General features: G+C 35.7%; 1 protein-coding gene across 6 annotated transcripts in view; it reads right to left on the reverse strand.

Moving 5' to 3' along the window:
* The window catches only part of DPP10 (dipeptidyl peptidase like 10), a 487,135-nt gene that overhangs the window by 23,533 nt on the left and 447,016 nt on the right, over positions 1–16,586 (reverse strand). For all 6 annotated transcript variants that reach the window (XM_038182314.2, XM_038182316.2, XM_038182317.2 and 3 more), the window contains 6 exons: positions 11,708–11,831; positions 9,518–9,556; positions 8,372–8,479; positions 3,859–3,950; positions 2,421–2,468; positions 1,696–1,817 (listed from right to left, as the gene is read on the reverse strand). In XM_038182314.2, coding sequence (XP_038038242.1) covers positions 1,696–1,817; positions 2,421–2,468; positions 3,859–3,950; positions 8,372–8,479; positions 9,518–9,556; positions 11,708–11,831 — 533 coding nt within the window. The remainder of the gene's footprint in view (positions 1–1,695; positions 1,818–2,420; positions 2,469–3,858; positions 3,951–8,371; positions 8,480–9,517; positions 9,557–11,707; positions 11,832–16,586) is intronic.

Here is a 16,586-nt window from a genome sequence, read left to right on the forward strand (position 1 = left end):
AGGGCGCTGCACTGCTGCCAGAACTGCCAAGCGCTGACCAACAGAAGAGAAGACTTCTGAATAATCTTAATACACATTAATGTTAGAGGTAAGAAAAAAAAATAAAAATGGTGTTTTATCAATCCCTGCCCATCTTAGGACAGTCTGCTGGATGCAGTTCAGTGAAATATAGGTTTAACCTGGGAGGCGATCTATGGTCCTACCAGCTCAGAGAGCTGGAATCTCCAGTCACTGGAAGTCATGAGCTTGTGAGGAATTTCATGCACAAGCTCCTACTGGCATCCATGGTTTGATACCAAAGGAACAAATTTAAAATTACCAAAAAAATAAATAAAAATAAAGCTATGTTTTTGGGCCCTAGGACATTGCTGACTCAGAGCAAAAAACTCTTCCCAATTTACCAGCGCTCCTTCTTGCAGGAGTCTGAGACATCTCCCCCTAGGGACTGTGCCAAGCACTAGGGAAAACTTTGCATACTCTGCTTAATGAGGAGCTCATTACTGGTGCTGTCTTTACTCAGATAAGGGCATCAGGATTAGTTCCATAACTTCTACCACAGCTTTAACCATGTATAAATCATACACTTGGTATATTTATTTCTTATGATCAGCTATGTATTATAGGTGCACTTCTACCAAAACCCAAAAAGAACAACAACAAAAACACACCTTATTTTAGCCAATATATATTCATAGTTTGTTCAAATAGATTCAATTCTGAAGCAGGCAGATTCTTTTTTTATTTTATTGTGTGTGTGTGTGTAAAACCATGTGCAGTTTCAAAAGAAATAGAAAAATGTATGCAAATAGAATGGGCTAGTTACATGTATTTCAGATGACGGGTTCCACTATTTTCATTCTGATGTTAGTTGAGCAAAGTACTGGAGGAACATTGTCTGTAAAATACTACAAGTTTCAAGGTTGATAGGCCTAGCTATAAACTTTATCACTGACTGTCTCATGTTTTTCTGAACCTCTTTATAATCTCACTTATTGATCAGTGTTTATTCTCGGTGTGGAATGGCTCTAGTTTTCTGTTTGTACATACCAGCTCTGAACTGGTGCCATTTAGTGCTGCTGGAATGCACTTAGCAGAAAAAGCTAAAAGTTATTTATTGCAATTCCATTGATAAAGAGGATCAGTCTATGTGGATTAAACCTTAACTGGTTTTTGGTAGATACACACATACCCATATATATACCCATGCATGTACAGATGAGTAGTACAGATAGATATACTAGACATTTATTATACACATATTATATCCATACACACATAGTGTTACAGTGTTATATAGACATAGTGTTACAGTAAGAAGGCCCTCATTTTTTTTTAACTAGATATAGTTGCAGAAGATCAATCCCAATACTATAATGAAGTTAACTGGTCCACTCATTGTTATGAACCACAGTGCCATCACTATAAAATCCCATAATTTTTGTAAAGGATTTTTATTCAGGGTGAATTTAAAAGTCAATGTTTTTTACTAAGATTGAAGCAACTTTCTGATACCACTTATTTATTTAGCTTTTACACAGAACTTTCTTACTTATTATTTTGCAATAAGCTCGGTATAAAATGTTGAGTAATCCACTACTGAGCTAAATGTTAGACTCCAGCCTAATGTGCTTCTCAAAGGAAAACATTAACTTAGAAGGAAACATGGTATAAATACAAGCTATGCATTTGACCTACCTTTACAATGCAGTAAAAAGTGCCTATTCATGGGGCTAAACTTTGCACTGAAGTATGTGCACTGGTCTTTCAGGAAGTTACACGAGAGGCATTGACGATTCAATGATCCCACTGTTGACACACTGGGTGAAAAAAAATACATCAGAAACATTTTTCCATTGGAATAAAATACAATAAACCAAGAAATAGTTTTTCCAAGTGACAGAATTGCTTTCACTCCCAAAACCTGCCAAACTATCACCATCTTATTTTGACCCTGATGCAAACTGTTTTCAAAGGATTGAGTGAATTACCATTCTATAAACTTGGCAATGTGGATAAGATCGAAAACCTACCCAAAGCAAGACTGGGGTTTCAATAGCTAACAGAGCTCTGGAGTAACAACATTGGTTGTTACCATCATTAACTTCAGATTTAAGCACTGAGGTTTGTGTAAGAAGTTTTTGTTGTTGTTGTTTTGTTTTGATCTGTATTTGGAAGATTTTCATCAGTTTTAAAAACACAGACATATTACATGATTGCCTTTCAGTCCAGCTATTTAAATGGTTTTAAAGTGCCATTTTGAAAATTTTTTTTTTGAAATTTTGAAAAATTCTGATTCTTTCCTTCTTACAGTTTAAGTGTACTCATTTTTACATAGTCTACCCAACCCCCAAAGCAACAATTATGCCAGTTTAGCACTTGTGGCTTGGGATGAATATGTTGTTAACACAGCCATTTCTTACCTGTGCAGCTGTCTTCCTCTTGGAGATTCTTCAGTGCTTAAGAAATAACTGCACCCAAAAGATGAAGAAAGTTAAACTCAGTTTGGTAAACAGTCTGATCTGTGTGGTGCTTAGATTGGTGCAAGACATAATTACATTTTTTTTTTTATTAGAAACTCCCAAGAAGAAATGAAAATTTTGTATACAGAATACTTATTTCAAATGCTATATGCTTTAATATCTAAACAGCAACAAACATAGTATTTCATGGTTTCTGTTCAATTTCTGTAATGTCCAGGAGCTCCAGTAGCAACCAGGACTCCTTTCTGCACATAACAAATACAGAACAAAAAGTTCTTCCTTCTCTGCAAGAGTTCGCAATATAAATCCAAGGAGCAGAAAAAGGTCACACTGAAATTATATCATAAAATACAATAGGCATTGTGATACCCAAAAGCCTTTTTGAGCTGTAGACTCTTTCTTCTACCTAGGGACAGAAGCTAGCACCCTGGGGAATGCTTTACAGGCAAGGTTACGTGGGTGGAAAGCAGCTTAGTAGAGCTGCTGCAAGGAAAGTCCTTGTTGCGTCCCAGATGACATTCCCAAAAAGTTTCTGCTTGTGAGGCAGAAGGAGGGTAATGAAGTCCTGTCAGGTGGCCGAGACAACTCACCTGCAGTCTGCCATCTCTCTGCAGGTTGAGCACACCCTGAGACTCTAGAGATGACAGACACTGTTGCAGCCACACAATGTCCTTGCTGAAATACCATTTACTTCAAAGAAAGTCAGGATTGGACACGTATTTATTTTTTGCAGTGTGCAGATATATACAAAGGCTCATCAAGATTCACTAAAGTCATCTGGAGCCTTCAGACATTGTGTGTCAGTTCTTTACTGCTCCCAGGAATCATTAGTTATGTGGTGCATTTCCTTTCCAATGTAATACCAAGTGGGGCTTTGGGAAAATTTCTCTTTCTTTGAATGATCTGGGTGAAATCAGGGGTTTCGATAATGCTCTCCATATCATTTGGTATTAAGAATTCGAGTCAGATCATCAAAGTCCAGAGACTTCACAAGCAAGCTGGAAAAATTAAGTATTTGGGGTTTTATCAAGTACTAAAAATTTGGTATGACTTGCTTTTCTGGAACCCAGGGAAAGGCCACAAAAATGTTATTACGGATGCATTGTGCATTGATTTCTTGTATTTAGAAACCATAATGAGGCAACTGATGTCACAGTATGTTCCTTTTCCCTCTGCGTAAAGACACACACAGTAATACCCTGGCAGATAAATTGTCTTACTGCTGCATTTTATGTACTCGGGAGTGTACACTTTATGGTAATGCTCAAAAATGAAAGAAATATTGTTGCTTAATTTTAGATACACTATTTCCAGTTAAATGGATTCCACTTTAATAACTCTGATATTTTTATAAACAGACAAAGAGAGTAGTGCTTACATCTTTTGAGTATTTTCATCATATGCCAGGATTTTAATAACTTCCCAGTTTCCTGATGTCAGGTGTCTCACACTGATCTGTTCACTTTTAGCCTGGAAAGAGATGGACTATATTAACTTTCATCTTACTTGTTACATTTTTCCTTGCCTAGCAGGATTGTTTGTGCATGTCATTACTGATTAGAGCTTTTTAATCTTTAATGTACAACATCTTTAATTCCCCAAATCCACGTTTTGACAGGCTGAACTTTAAGTATCCTTTCTCTCCCATATATAAAGTTTTCAAAGCCATTAATATCAATACAGTTTCCACACAATTTTTTCTTTCAGTTGCCCATATGCCAACAGATGATAGAATTCCTATATTTCAAGCTAAGGATCTTGCCGCTGCACATATTTTATTTCTCTTAGTGTTTTTTTTCCTTTACAGTGGCATAGCAGGGGAATCTGACTCAGACTCCTCTAACCCAAGCTCTGCATCAGGGTGTGCTCACTAAGCTTTTGTGTTTATTGTCCCCTTGTAGTGAGCTAACATTACTGAGATGCTGCACCAACAGCACTGTCGTAGAGACTTCCCTGCCTGCCTCCATGAGGAATGCAATACACCAACACGGACATAGACGTTCACAGGACCTACATCTCATCAAAATCCCTGCTCCAACAAGTACTCTGCAGAAGCCTGTCTCTATCTAGGGTAATAAAAGGAGAGTTTAATAGCCACTAAATTTTGGCAATTGAACCAAATCCTTACAAGTTGGGTGCTTGCTCCCTCTCATAAATTGTTTCTATCTAATGAAGCATGTGACAGCAGTTTTTCCAGCAAACGTACCAGGAACTGAATTCAGAAGCAACAGGATGCAATGCATATCTAACCTGAGGCAAAACCAAACTCTCTAGCAGCAAGCAGCAGCAGACTCCCCACCACACACAGGTTAAAAACACGAAAGCTAGAGAGTGAGAAGCTCACCTGAGGGTGCTTGAGAGTGATAAAGGTAAAATTCTTGCTTGGATTGATGCTTATTAAAACTTCACTTCTTAATGTATTACAACATGAGCATGCTTGAAGTGTTTTTCTGTTCTAGGCCTGGATATAAAACCTCCTAGGTTTTCAAATCCAAGATAAACTTTGTAAAGAAAAGAGGTAATACTTCAGCTTATCTTTCATCTTTACTGGGTGAAACTTCCAGAATTACAAGGGAGGTCAGATGGAGGGTCCAGCGGAGCCTTAGGCTCCATGAACCTGGAGCACCAGTCCATACCTGATTACAGTGGCTTCAATGTCCTACAAAAAGTCATAAAGCCAAAGACCTTTTTTTTTTTCTTTTTTTTTTTTTTTTTTTTAATATATATATATATACCTCTATTTCTCAACCATATCCTGTAAACTCTGAGCTCTACACCACCAACAGCAATACCTAGAAAGCAGAAGATACTCAAGGACTCCTATGAGACATGTCTGGTAATGGAAAGACAAAAATGTGTCCCTTAGAAGTGATCTGTTTTCTAACAGATCTGCAAGGAAGGAATGGCTGAGTAACTGTATGACAAGTCTTGCAAGTACCAGCTGAATTCAAGATGCTGTACTAGGTGCTGTACATATGTTTATGATGCTGGCTACTGTACTCAGAAAAGTTCTGATAATAGTGACGTCTCCACGAATGACTAAATTACAACTTTACTATTAGTGACTATTTCCTTTCTGGAAAGAGATGAGCTGCAACTACTGAAATAGATATTTAAATACTGAGATCACAGAATCTAGCAAGAAACAGAAATAAAAATCCCAGCCAAGCATTAATAAATATGGTTATTTTTCAAGGTTACAGCCATGATACATAATTTATGAAGCTTGCAGGAAGTTCTTGCCTTGATCCATTAAAGTCACTTTATAATTCTTCTTTTGTGGTCAGAAAAAAGACTTTCTAGAGCTGTAAAATCCCAAGTAAGAAATTTCTGGATACATAACATATGATTCAATCCCATTTTGAGGTTAGTTTCTTTTAAATATTTCATAAGTTGCTAAAAGCATTTGAACATAATAAAATACACATCTAGCCCTCTGCATTCAGACAGTAAATTATCTATGATAGACAATAACCTTTTAAACAGTAGCCTCCCCCTTCAAGAAGTTTTAATTAGATGCTTCTGCTAACCTGCTTTGATTATATTCCATTTTATTATACCATTGACACATGCTTTTCTAAAGCGCTAAGAAATGCAACCCAAGAAAGACCATAATTTGTTACTACTTGTGCTGAAGACTGACATACAAAACCACGATTAAATGAATCTAAAGCAAGCCATTAAAATTTACTTTTGTCACTGTATGTCCACTATATATGTGTTATGTCATCGTTCATGTTGGGTCTGTAAAATCATTTCACCTTTCCTGCAGTTTGAACTTTAACTTTGGCTGATTTCTGTTAATGATCTGAGAAATATACAGAGAATATACAGTATACAGAGAAATTAGACAAATTCCAACATTAACCAAGCTCCATTGTGATAAAAATGTGATTATGTGGGTACTGGCGGCCTGGTGGCTGCTTTACATTCTGCAGGGCACCCGTCGTGGCTCTCACAGGGTGTGACAAACATCTGATGGGACAACAGACTTTATGTGCAACGGTTAATATAATTTTTATGCTTCCATGTTTGCTTTAGAAATAATGGACAATCAGATTAATGCAGTGTGTAAAACATATCATATAAACACATTTTGAGTCCTCCATTGCTCTGTATCAGCCCCATTACCATGCAGAATGTTGATCATTGATGAACAATGGTTGCTGCCTGAGATATCACATTTCCTTGCCTTCCTAGGAGCAGCTATATACTTAAATACAAATTTGACATACGTGGTACCATTTAGACTTGTTTATTCATGATTATAGTAGTCAAAATATAAAGTTTTTTAAATTATTTTTGGAGCTGCACAGGACTCAGGGCTGTAATTCTGCCTACCAGGGATAGAATACTAAACTCCTAATCATAAGCCTGACATTAAACATTATTGTAGAGGTACTAAAACATACATTTAAAAGTATGTGTACTTTTAATTATCTTATTGTATGAGTTGGCTTAATCTTTTGTTTAAATGTTTTCTCAAATGAGCATCAAGTTTCCTGGGTTCTTTAGTAGTAAAAATGTCACAGCATACAAGTTTAAGGAAAATTTTATTGTATCTGTAACATCCTTGGGAATACTGAATTTTTTTTTTTTATCAGATATATATATATATGTTTATATATATATATACATATATATGTATATATATATATACATATATATGTATATATGTATATATGTATATATATATACATATATATGTATATATATATATACATATATATATATATGTTTTTTTTTTTTTTTAAAGATACTTATTCATAATATTTGGAATGAAGCCAAAATATGACCAATTGACTAAATTGCTTTGTTCTGGTGAGAACTTTGTATTCCTTTAATACACCTTTACCCAATTCTCATCTGAGTTACTGTTTTCTTTAGAAGATAGAATTTGACACGTCTTTGATCCCTTTTTTGTTCTCTGATTCTTCCTCAATATATTTACTCTAGTGAATGAGTATCTTCTTGGTTCTTCAGGTTAAAATTCCGTTAAGGTTCTTTTGCTGTCTGCAGTATGCTGTGAACATATTTCAGACTTAATAATGTTCACACCAGAACATTGTCATAAAGGGAGATAATAGAGTTGCCGGGTGCCAAGTCTGCTGTTTTGATGTTTTGGGTATCTTGATAATCCCTCCTGTGTCATATGGGTCTGCTAAAGCACCTGAATTAATGCTCTGCTGATTTAAATAGATGCCTTGGGGTGTTCTGTTCCAGGGCATAATTTCCTTTATTAGGTCATCACAACTTCATGCCAGTGACCTTCAAAGTCACAGTACAAATGTATCTTCTTTCAGATTCTTTGGAGAAGCAGTGGCCCTGAGAAGTGGAAGCCACTGGAAAATATTGAGATGGGTAATAAAAGGGTCCTAATTTTTGCAGCATTATAAGTTTTTGGTATTGTTTCCCTTTCTTGTTTGTGCACAGCCAGAATTCTGAATATTCCCGACCAAAATTTAAAATTATACATATATGTTTATAATGTATAGAAAGAGGGTTAAAAAAAAAAAGTACTTCTGCAGGTCTCTTGAATTTCTGTGGCTATCAAACGTTAGTACTGACAGACAAGTTTATCAAGAAAACATCTCTTCTTGGCTATAGAGGCACAAACAAAACATGAAACATTCCAAAGAGAATACTTTGGAAGTACCTCTAATTTACAGATCTTACATGCCACCATAGCACATCTGTAAGGAAAGAGAAAGAACTCCACTAATTCTGCAAGAAGTACTGCACAGAGTAGCAATCTGGACAGGATACATGACCACATACATCCACAAAACCAATCTTGAGACTACTGAAGTACGAAGTCTTTGCTTGGGTCTGATGTTCACAGTAAGAGTCCCACATAACATCTGGGATATTAAAAATAACCAAAAACTTACCTGAACTAGAAACATGGCTATGTGGTGAAATTCACCCCGGCCTCCCTGCTTCACTGGCACAGTCATGAAGAATTTACTGCCATCCCTAGAGAAAACTGGTTCTTCATTCTGTAAATATAAGATTGCTTTATTTCATCCTGCTTTCCATTACACGTTTTAAGAAAACATCACTGAGTTTCTTGATGGTTTTTTTTTGTGTTGTTTGCCATGTTCTTAAGACAAATGGAAAAAAAAATCCTTAGATTTTAAATATATTCTGCTAAGATTAAAAACAAACCAAAACCAAAAAAAAAAATATATATATATATATACATATATATATATGGTGGCTACAGCTACATGTAGCACATGCAGGTAGTTACTATTGAGTTTCCAGTAAAAGTTCTGGTAGTCTCATCCCTAATGCATTGCGATTTCCTAGGACACATTCTCTTACAGGCATGCAATCAATGACAGAAATAAATCCTACTACAGATGAAAAGAATAAATGTTTCCAGTGCCTGGGCTCAGAAAAACTTTACCAAGTACACACTGAAGACTCATTAGTTTTGATAAAGTTATATGAAAAAAAATATATGCACATTGAAGTGGTATTCTGAATCGTGGCCTTACCACAAATTGTAGTCTGATGTGATACCATTTTTCCATGTGTAACTTTACACAGAAGTATTAAAGGAAAACTGCTTTCTATAAAAGCACAGATTTTTTAAAAAATGATTTCTCATTTGCACACTGCAAAATGATGCCTGAAATGTATTTTAAATAGAATGTATTTCATCTATTTATGGGGTGACTCTTCTGAAGCTATGAAAATGGAACCATTTACTGACATATTAGCTCAACATATTGTTCTGGGTATGAATTTAGAAATATTCTCATTTTTTTCCACTTGTAGTGTGACCTCTAATCTTTGAACTCTTTTGTGCTTAATTTGATAAAGTAATAACAATAAAATAAAAGACCACCACCAACAACAATGATAACAAAATATCAGCAGAGCATATAGGATGTGTTGAAAAGGATTTGTTTCATCTATCTTGGCAGGAAATTGGACTAGATTATCTTGAGAGGTCCCTTCCAACCTCAACCATTCACTGATTTTGTGAATTATACATTATACACACAGAAACAGCATTTATATCATACCTGTTTAGGAAGCCACAGGTCTGACTGCATTTCATATTTCTATAAGAGAAAAAATGGCTTTTATGAAATGGCCCCAAAATATTTCACACATTCAGCAAAAGGTCTTTAACTATTTCTTTTTTTTTTCCCCTACTGTGTTACAATCTTCACATCTCTTCTTTGGCACTTACATAGAACTGAATGATAATTTAATTACAAAGTCAGCTGCTTTATTCTGGGTTTTTGGTAGAACACCACAGGGGACCTAAGAATGCCTTTTTCAATCCTTTTTGATTAGCTACCAAGAAGCTTTATGCATGCAGTCCTATTTGTTCTTTACCTCTAGGCATTATCTGACAACTGGATATATTTTAGGTTCTTCATCAACACTGGGCAAACAGCCAGCATAAAACTCAAAGTGCAAGACCTTTTCAAATCACAATCCCCTGTTTTAATGGCTTGTAGTTTGGTGTCAGTGACGAGGAAAAAAATGATTTTTTTTTTATTGGTCATGCTCATATTTCAAATCATGCAATCTTAAAAAACAATAACATGTACATGTTGGAAAAAATGTAGAATGTATGTCAAATGTTGTAAATTGTCACAGTCACACTGAAGTAATGAACATTTATTAGCTATAGAAGCATCTGTACATACATGGCCTGAAAAAATGAAAAAGCTGTGGCTACTATAACAACTGTTTTTATAAAGCATTTTTTTGAATTGAGAACACGCAAAATGATTTTAAAAGGGTTTACAGTTGAAGAAAAAGTTTAGAAATGTTTAGAGTTGAAATCAAGTGGCATGATAGAAGGCTATAATTCCACAGTATGGCCTTTACTTATCCGTTACTGAGTTCAGAAGCATCACCGTATCCTAGTGGATGCCGCATTAGCACAGCCCAGGGTTACAAACACAAGCCCTGTCTGAGCTGTGCTCACTGCACTGCTGGCCTTACTCACCCACCTCTAAGGCCCTTCTCTGCACTTTATTTCTTCTGGAGTGGAATTTCTCTATCCCTCTCTCTTATATTATGTCCTGGATTACAGCTCCCTGGATACCTACTTCAGATAAATCCAATTGACCTTGGAGCACATAAGGGTTTCCTTTCAGAAACAACTGCTCACAGTGATTCGCTTAAAGCACTTTCTTAAACTGACTTTCTTAAAAAGTAGATAAATAAATAAAGGACAGAAGACTCACAGGAACCAGGCAGCAATCCAATCAACAAATATCCATGTTCACAACCTTAACCCGTGGTCTGGGGACTAATGATCAGTTTCTGAGTCAGGAAAAGCAACCTGCATGTTGCAACAACATTGCATACAAGCAACAAGCTTAGAAATGATCTCTAACGCTTTAACACAATTTACTTCAGTGGCACACAGATAAGAGCCTTTTGACTCAGAGGCCAGACAGACCTACATTAATGACTCATAAGCATCTACACTTCCAAATTATACCCTCTACTTTGGAGCATCTGTTGTTACTGATATTAGCACGGATAGGCAATATTTCTACTTTTAGCTGGTTCAGGGAAGAGACCATGACTCAGAATGGGAAAGTGCCCTGCTGCACTCAATATGCAAGAGTGACTGTGAAAATGGAGAGATGTACTGCAGGATTGTCAGATGTCAAAGTCTGGGACAAAGGATGTGATGAGGCTGAACTCTAACAGCAAAAAACATATTTCAGCTTGGCTCTCAAAACTGAAATATCCCTGTTGCTTTTCCATTTTATTTTTTTTCTAGTTATTTAATTCTGCTGTTGAATTTGCAGGAATTATCAACATTTTACATGTTTTCCTTAAATGCATGTAAGTTGTGAGAGACAGAAAGATCTGAGATGAAACTCTATAAGGGAAGAAAGCAGAAATCAGGCGGCATGAAAATATCTGAAGGAAGACAAGCTTGCCACTGCACTAGATATATTCATAGTACATGATGCTCAGCAACTGCAGTTTCCGATGAAGTTAATGAATGAACAGAGCTTCAGTAGTTCTGAAAATGTCACTCAAAGTTGTTAATTGCATAAAATCATTTCACCAGATTTGGAATTTTCTCACATCTCTATTTCCTCTCTGTTGACTAATTACATTCAGCTTGCAACTATGGCATCTGCAAACTGATTTCCAAAAATCTTTTTCTGAACATGAAAACAAAATGCAAGAAGAAACTTTGAAAAGAAAGTTTGGGAAGAAACCTGACTTACCCTGCTGCAAGCCCCAGTTGTTGTTTCGCAGACTGTAAGGATAGAGATATTCTGAGGTCTGTTTAACCATCTGACCACAGCCTTAGTGTTGCTTACCCATTTCACCATGGTGATGTAATATTCTCTGAGTAAACAATGAAAACAAAATGTTCAGATCAATCCTATTTCAGATTAGACAGTAAAAAAGATACATAGTTCACCGAATACTGAAAAAAAAAAGTATGGATGTATTTGCACTGCATGACAGTATCAGTACCAAGGGGTGGAGATAAAAACAAAAAAAAAAGAAAATGAAAGAAAAAGACCACCATCTGTGTTCCTGGAGGCAATATGCAGGAATGCTCAATCCTAGTATTCTGTTCCTGTGGGATATTTGTAGTCTGTTAGCACCTCCTTCTCAGACATTTGTGTAACATATGTCTGCAAACACACATAAGCTGTGTACTTGTTGGCCAGCTTAAAAAGCAACACTGAATTCCAACAGAAAACAGTATTTTCAAAATTGCTTCAGAATATACATGTTTTTGCAAAAGAATATGGTCCAAAAAAAAAAAAAAAAAAAAAAAAGGTCTGTAATGGACAGATGAAATCACTTTAAAATGTCATGATATAAAATAATAAGTATTTTATTATGAAACCTCCACAGAAAACAAAGTCTCACTAAATATCCATGCGTGTCAGCTTCCATTTTATCAAACTGCTCGTAATATCAAACAAATTGTCCCTCCAGGCCTGTGGTGAAGCAAGAGAGATTTCCTAGGTAGGGGCTAATGGTATGAAGTATCTGCCTCCTTCCCCCTCTGCAGTCACACCTACATAAGGCCGGTGACACTGCGTACAGAAGCCTGAAGACAGCCAAAACAATATGTTCAAAACAGATATTTTCATGTATTTTAAGAACTGCCTTTCTCTCCCTGTACTTCAGTACCACTGACAGCATCCACAAGGTAAACAGCATCCACTGACCCCAGTGCCTGAATTATCCCAGAACCAAATTTTACAAAACAGAGCCTGAGCTGTTCCATTCAAAAAAGTCTGCAAGGAGGGAAGGAAACAGGAGATTTAATCATTCAGAATGCAGCTGATACAGTAATTAATTGGCTAAATCAAACCATAACATCATCTTCCATCACTTACATAAACTCCATGATCACTGAAGTGAAAGCAAAAGATCATTTAAAAAATCTTTTTCTTTTTTTTTTTCTCCCCTCTCATCAACTCTGCATACAAATGTGTTCAAATGTCAATAAATTCGGACTTGGTTTATCAGGAGTGTAGTACGGTGTATATATATATGTAACAAAACACATCCTACTGAAATTAAATACTGCCTCCAGGTAGTATTCCTTTATAATTCACAAATTTCCACTTAACTTGTTTCATAAACACAGTGTGCGTATACATACAAAGCAGTGGTGTTGTTGCCCATCAGTAGATATAACCTTGTTAAACTCTGTAGCAAAAAATCGTATGTTTTATTAGACTGACTGCTACAGTTGAATAGAAACAGAGAAGCCTTCAGGACAAAACCTGTCTTAGTTCTGAGGAAGCTGCTATCTGTCTGTATCTCCAAACTTATTAGGTTGTTTTCAACTAATCTATTGTTCTAGTAATGAAAATAAGCTCTCTCTCTCTTTCCCTCCAAGCTCAAATACACAAATGGACAGGGATTACCAGATCTAGATCCTCTGCATTTGTACATATACAAAGTTTCCTCACAACATCACTTTAAAGAGACTATTCTTTCAGGACAAAGGACTGAAGCAAATCATGAAATAAACACTACACTAGATTCTCAGTCTGAAACCATTTAACTAGGTGCTTTACAGTACTTTGCATGTTCAAAGCACAACTTCCATTCCTCTTCAGGAGCATATCTCAAGTCAGACTGATCAGTCAGTAATGATGGAGGTTGTACAGGACTCACTTTATTGCAAGTTGGGTTTAATCAGGCGATGCATAAAAACAAGAGATTCAAAACTCCTTGACCAGACTGAGAGATATTCCTATTTTATAAATAGATATAAAATTCCACATTTTATATCTAAATCTGTTGCTTGGCTTCAAATTAGCCTAAGGCAATCAGATAAGACAAGCAATCTAAAGAAAATACAGCTTTCCCTTAGGAAACAGGAACATAGAATGTATACAGCCAGTGCAACAGGAGGAGCTGGAACATCTCACAAGTGCCGTGGAGGTGCTGCAGCACCAAGACAGGTGACCTCTTGGGGCCTGAAGGGAATGGAGTTTATTCAGTGAGAGAAAAATCTCCAACTGTAGCTGCTAAGAAAGCAAATGCTTTTCCTTACCGTATGACAATTAAATTTTTTTTGAAGACTTGTAACGTGGTGAAATCTGGACTCATTTTTCAGTACTGATAAAAAGCATGTTAGATATCAAAAGTGTTTATCAGCATTTGCCAAAACTGAAGTCCCAATTATTTTATTTTTTTAATCATTTTTCTTATAGAATGTTTTTCATTTATTTTTATTATCTCAACTGAGATAATCACAGTTCTAGGGAGATAGCTGAGCAGTTTGCTAAAACATTTAGCATCACTCAAGAGTGCTCAACACGTGTCGTTTCACTTGTAAGTGGTGGGCCTTCTCCGCCCCATGTACAGAGCTGCATTTCTTTCCACTGAACTAACACTGAACAGATGCTACTGAAGAAATGGAAATGGAATAATCAATAAATACCTTGGCACTGCATGGGAAAGCTTCAATAAAAAAAGCCTGTGAATATACTTTTATCTTGCAGCCCTTGGCTGAATATATTAGAGCCATTTGCTAAAAGGTATGGTAGTGAATTAATCCTTTACATTAACCTTGTGAGGTAAGTATTGTTATTGCTACGGAAGAAAGGAGGGAAAGAATTTTGAAAGAAGTGACTAGACAGCATATCTAAGAAAAAGTGAAAACAAAACACTGTTTTGTTTTGTTTTAATAACAAATTGCCCCATTCCATCTTTCCCACCTGAAGTTAGAATCAAATAAGCTTTCTTTTCAATAGCAAGGCTGGCAGAAATATAAAAACCTTTAGGGATTCATAAGCTGATTTCTAATAGAAGTACATAAATACGCAAATAATTTTGTAGATTTAGAAATGCATAAATACAGAAAAAAAAAAAAGAAAAAAACAGTGAGGGTTGGAAGACTGTTATTTATGTAAGCCCAATTTATTAAGTGTATAAAATTCCATTATAAAATATTAATTAAAAATCAATTAAAATATTCAAAATTTGTCATACAAAATCCAAAGGGTCTGACTGTATATTACAGTCTCTTTCAAAATGGAATATATGGAATCAGAATCATCTACCGTATTTTTAGGCTTTGAAATTTTACTGGAAAAAAATAATAAAAAGGACTAACTTGATTTCTTAAAGTGCCTTTTAAAATGTCATGGTCAGCAGTGTCTGGGAATACTGCAGAGCCAATGTAGTTTGCTCACAGTGGCTGAGAACAGAGAAAGTAAACAGTGGATGACCTCCACACTGAGATTTTGAGAGCCAATGCACAGTTCTAGCAGAGAAATCTTCTCATCATGTGTGGAGGCACAGTTGTAATCCAGTAAATCAACTACGTTCTTTAATGTGGTATTTCGCATTTTCTCTGTATTAGTGATTTACACTTTGTAAAAAGAAATATATTTTTCTTCTCAATGGGTCTAAAATCTAGCATGGGGTTTGAAAAATTGTCCTATATAATTTCTTAATATCATAATATCAACCTTTTATCTAAATATCATCAGTTACTAAGATTCTTCAGGTGTCCTAAATTACAGTGGTTTGAACTGACCTCTTGCACACCAGAGTGGTTTTTTTTGTTGCAGAAAGTATTAGCTTTCCAACTGGAACTTCAGGAGCTAGTGGTGTATGAAGACACACAAATTTCACTTCATTTCTATATTGGCTTTCTAGCACTAATGCAGTACAAAATCATGTTTGCTACTGAAGAAAACATAGCATAATTGTACACATGGAATAGAAATACCAAAGGGATAACTGAAATTGCACAGAATACAACCACATGTTAAAAGAAAGGCTGACAATCTTTTTGTGATATTATAAGTGCACAGTTGAATAAATTTCTCCACAAAATAAAACTTAAAGGAATAAATTTAAAATTTTGCCACAGTTTGGACAGATCTGTTACTTTTTAAGGTTTTAAATAACAGAAGGCCCCATTTGTGTTGTTTCTCTGAGTTGTAGTATAATAGCAGTTGGTGGTGATTCGTGCATTATGTGTTTCCAAAATGTGTCTACCCTGAAAGATCCACAAAGCTAATAATGATAGTGTTCTCTTCCATTGGATTGCGAAAAGCTCCTATTGCTTACTTCCTAAAGACTCTACAATGAATTTATTAGAAAGGCAGTGAGGGAGGGAAAAAAAAAAAAAAAAAAAGACCACTGAAAGTAGTTACTACTTTCATTTAAAAAGCTAATACTTCAAAAAATTCTCCCAACCATTATGGAGTCCAAAGATTTCCACTTTAGAAAGGTCTGTTCAAAGGTCACTCCTCATACTGGCATACATGTATATACTGTGATGACCTGACGGAGTTACTCAAATCCAGAGCCAAAATGCAAAACTGGCAGTATAATAATAGCTTGCACCTATTTTTCTAAATTTTATAGAACAGGAGTTATACCTAGATTGCTAAAATGAAGATACAACTCATTTTTTCCAGGTTTAAATAGTTTTACTGAGCCTTCTGACAAAGCAGCAATACTGACATTTAAAGGAGCATATCAGAGAGAGCAGAGAATATGAGTATTATTTAAATTAAACTGCTGCAATACCTTTATAAAGGACTCAAAAATCTGGTGAAGAAGCCCTGTCAGGCTCACACCAGAAATTCCATAAACTGAGATAGT

The sequence above is a fragment of the Anas platyrhynchos genome, chromosome 7 (genome assembly GCF_047663525.1).
Source record: "Anas platyrhynchos isolate ZD024472 breed Pekin duck chromosome 7, IASCAAS_PekinDuck_T2T, whole genome shotgun sequence".
Lineage (NCBI taxonomy): Eukaryota > Metazoa > Chordata > Aves > Anseriformes > Anatidae > Anas > Anas platyrhynchos.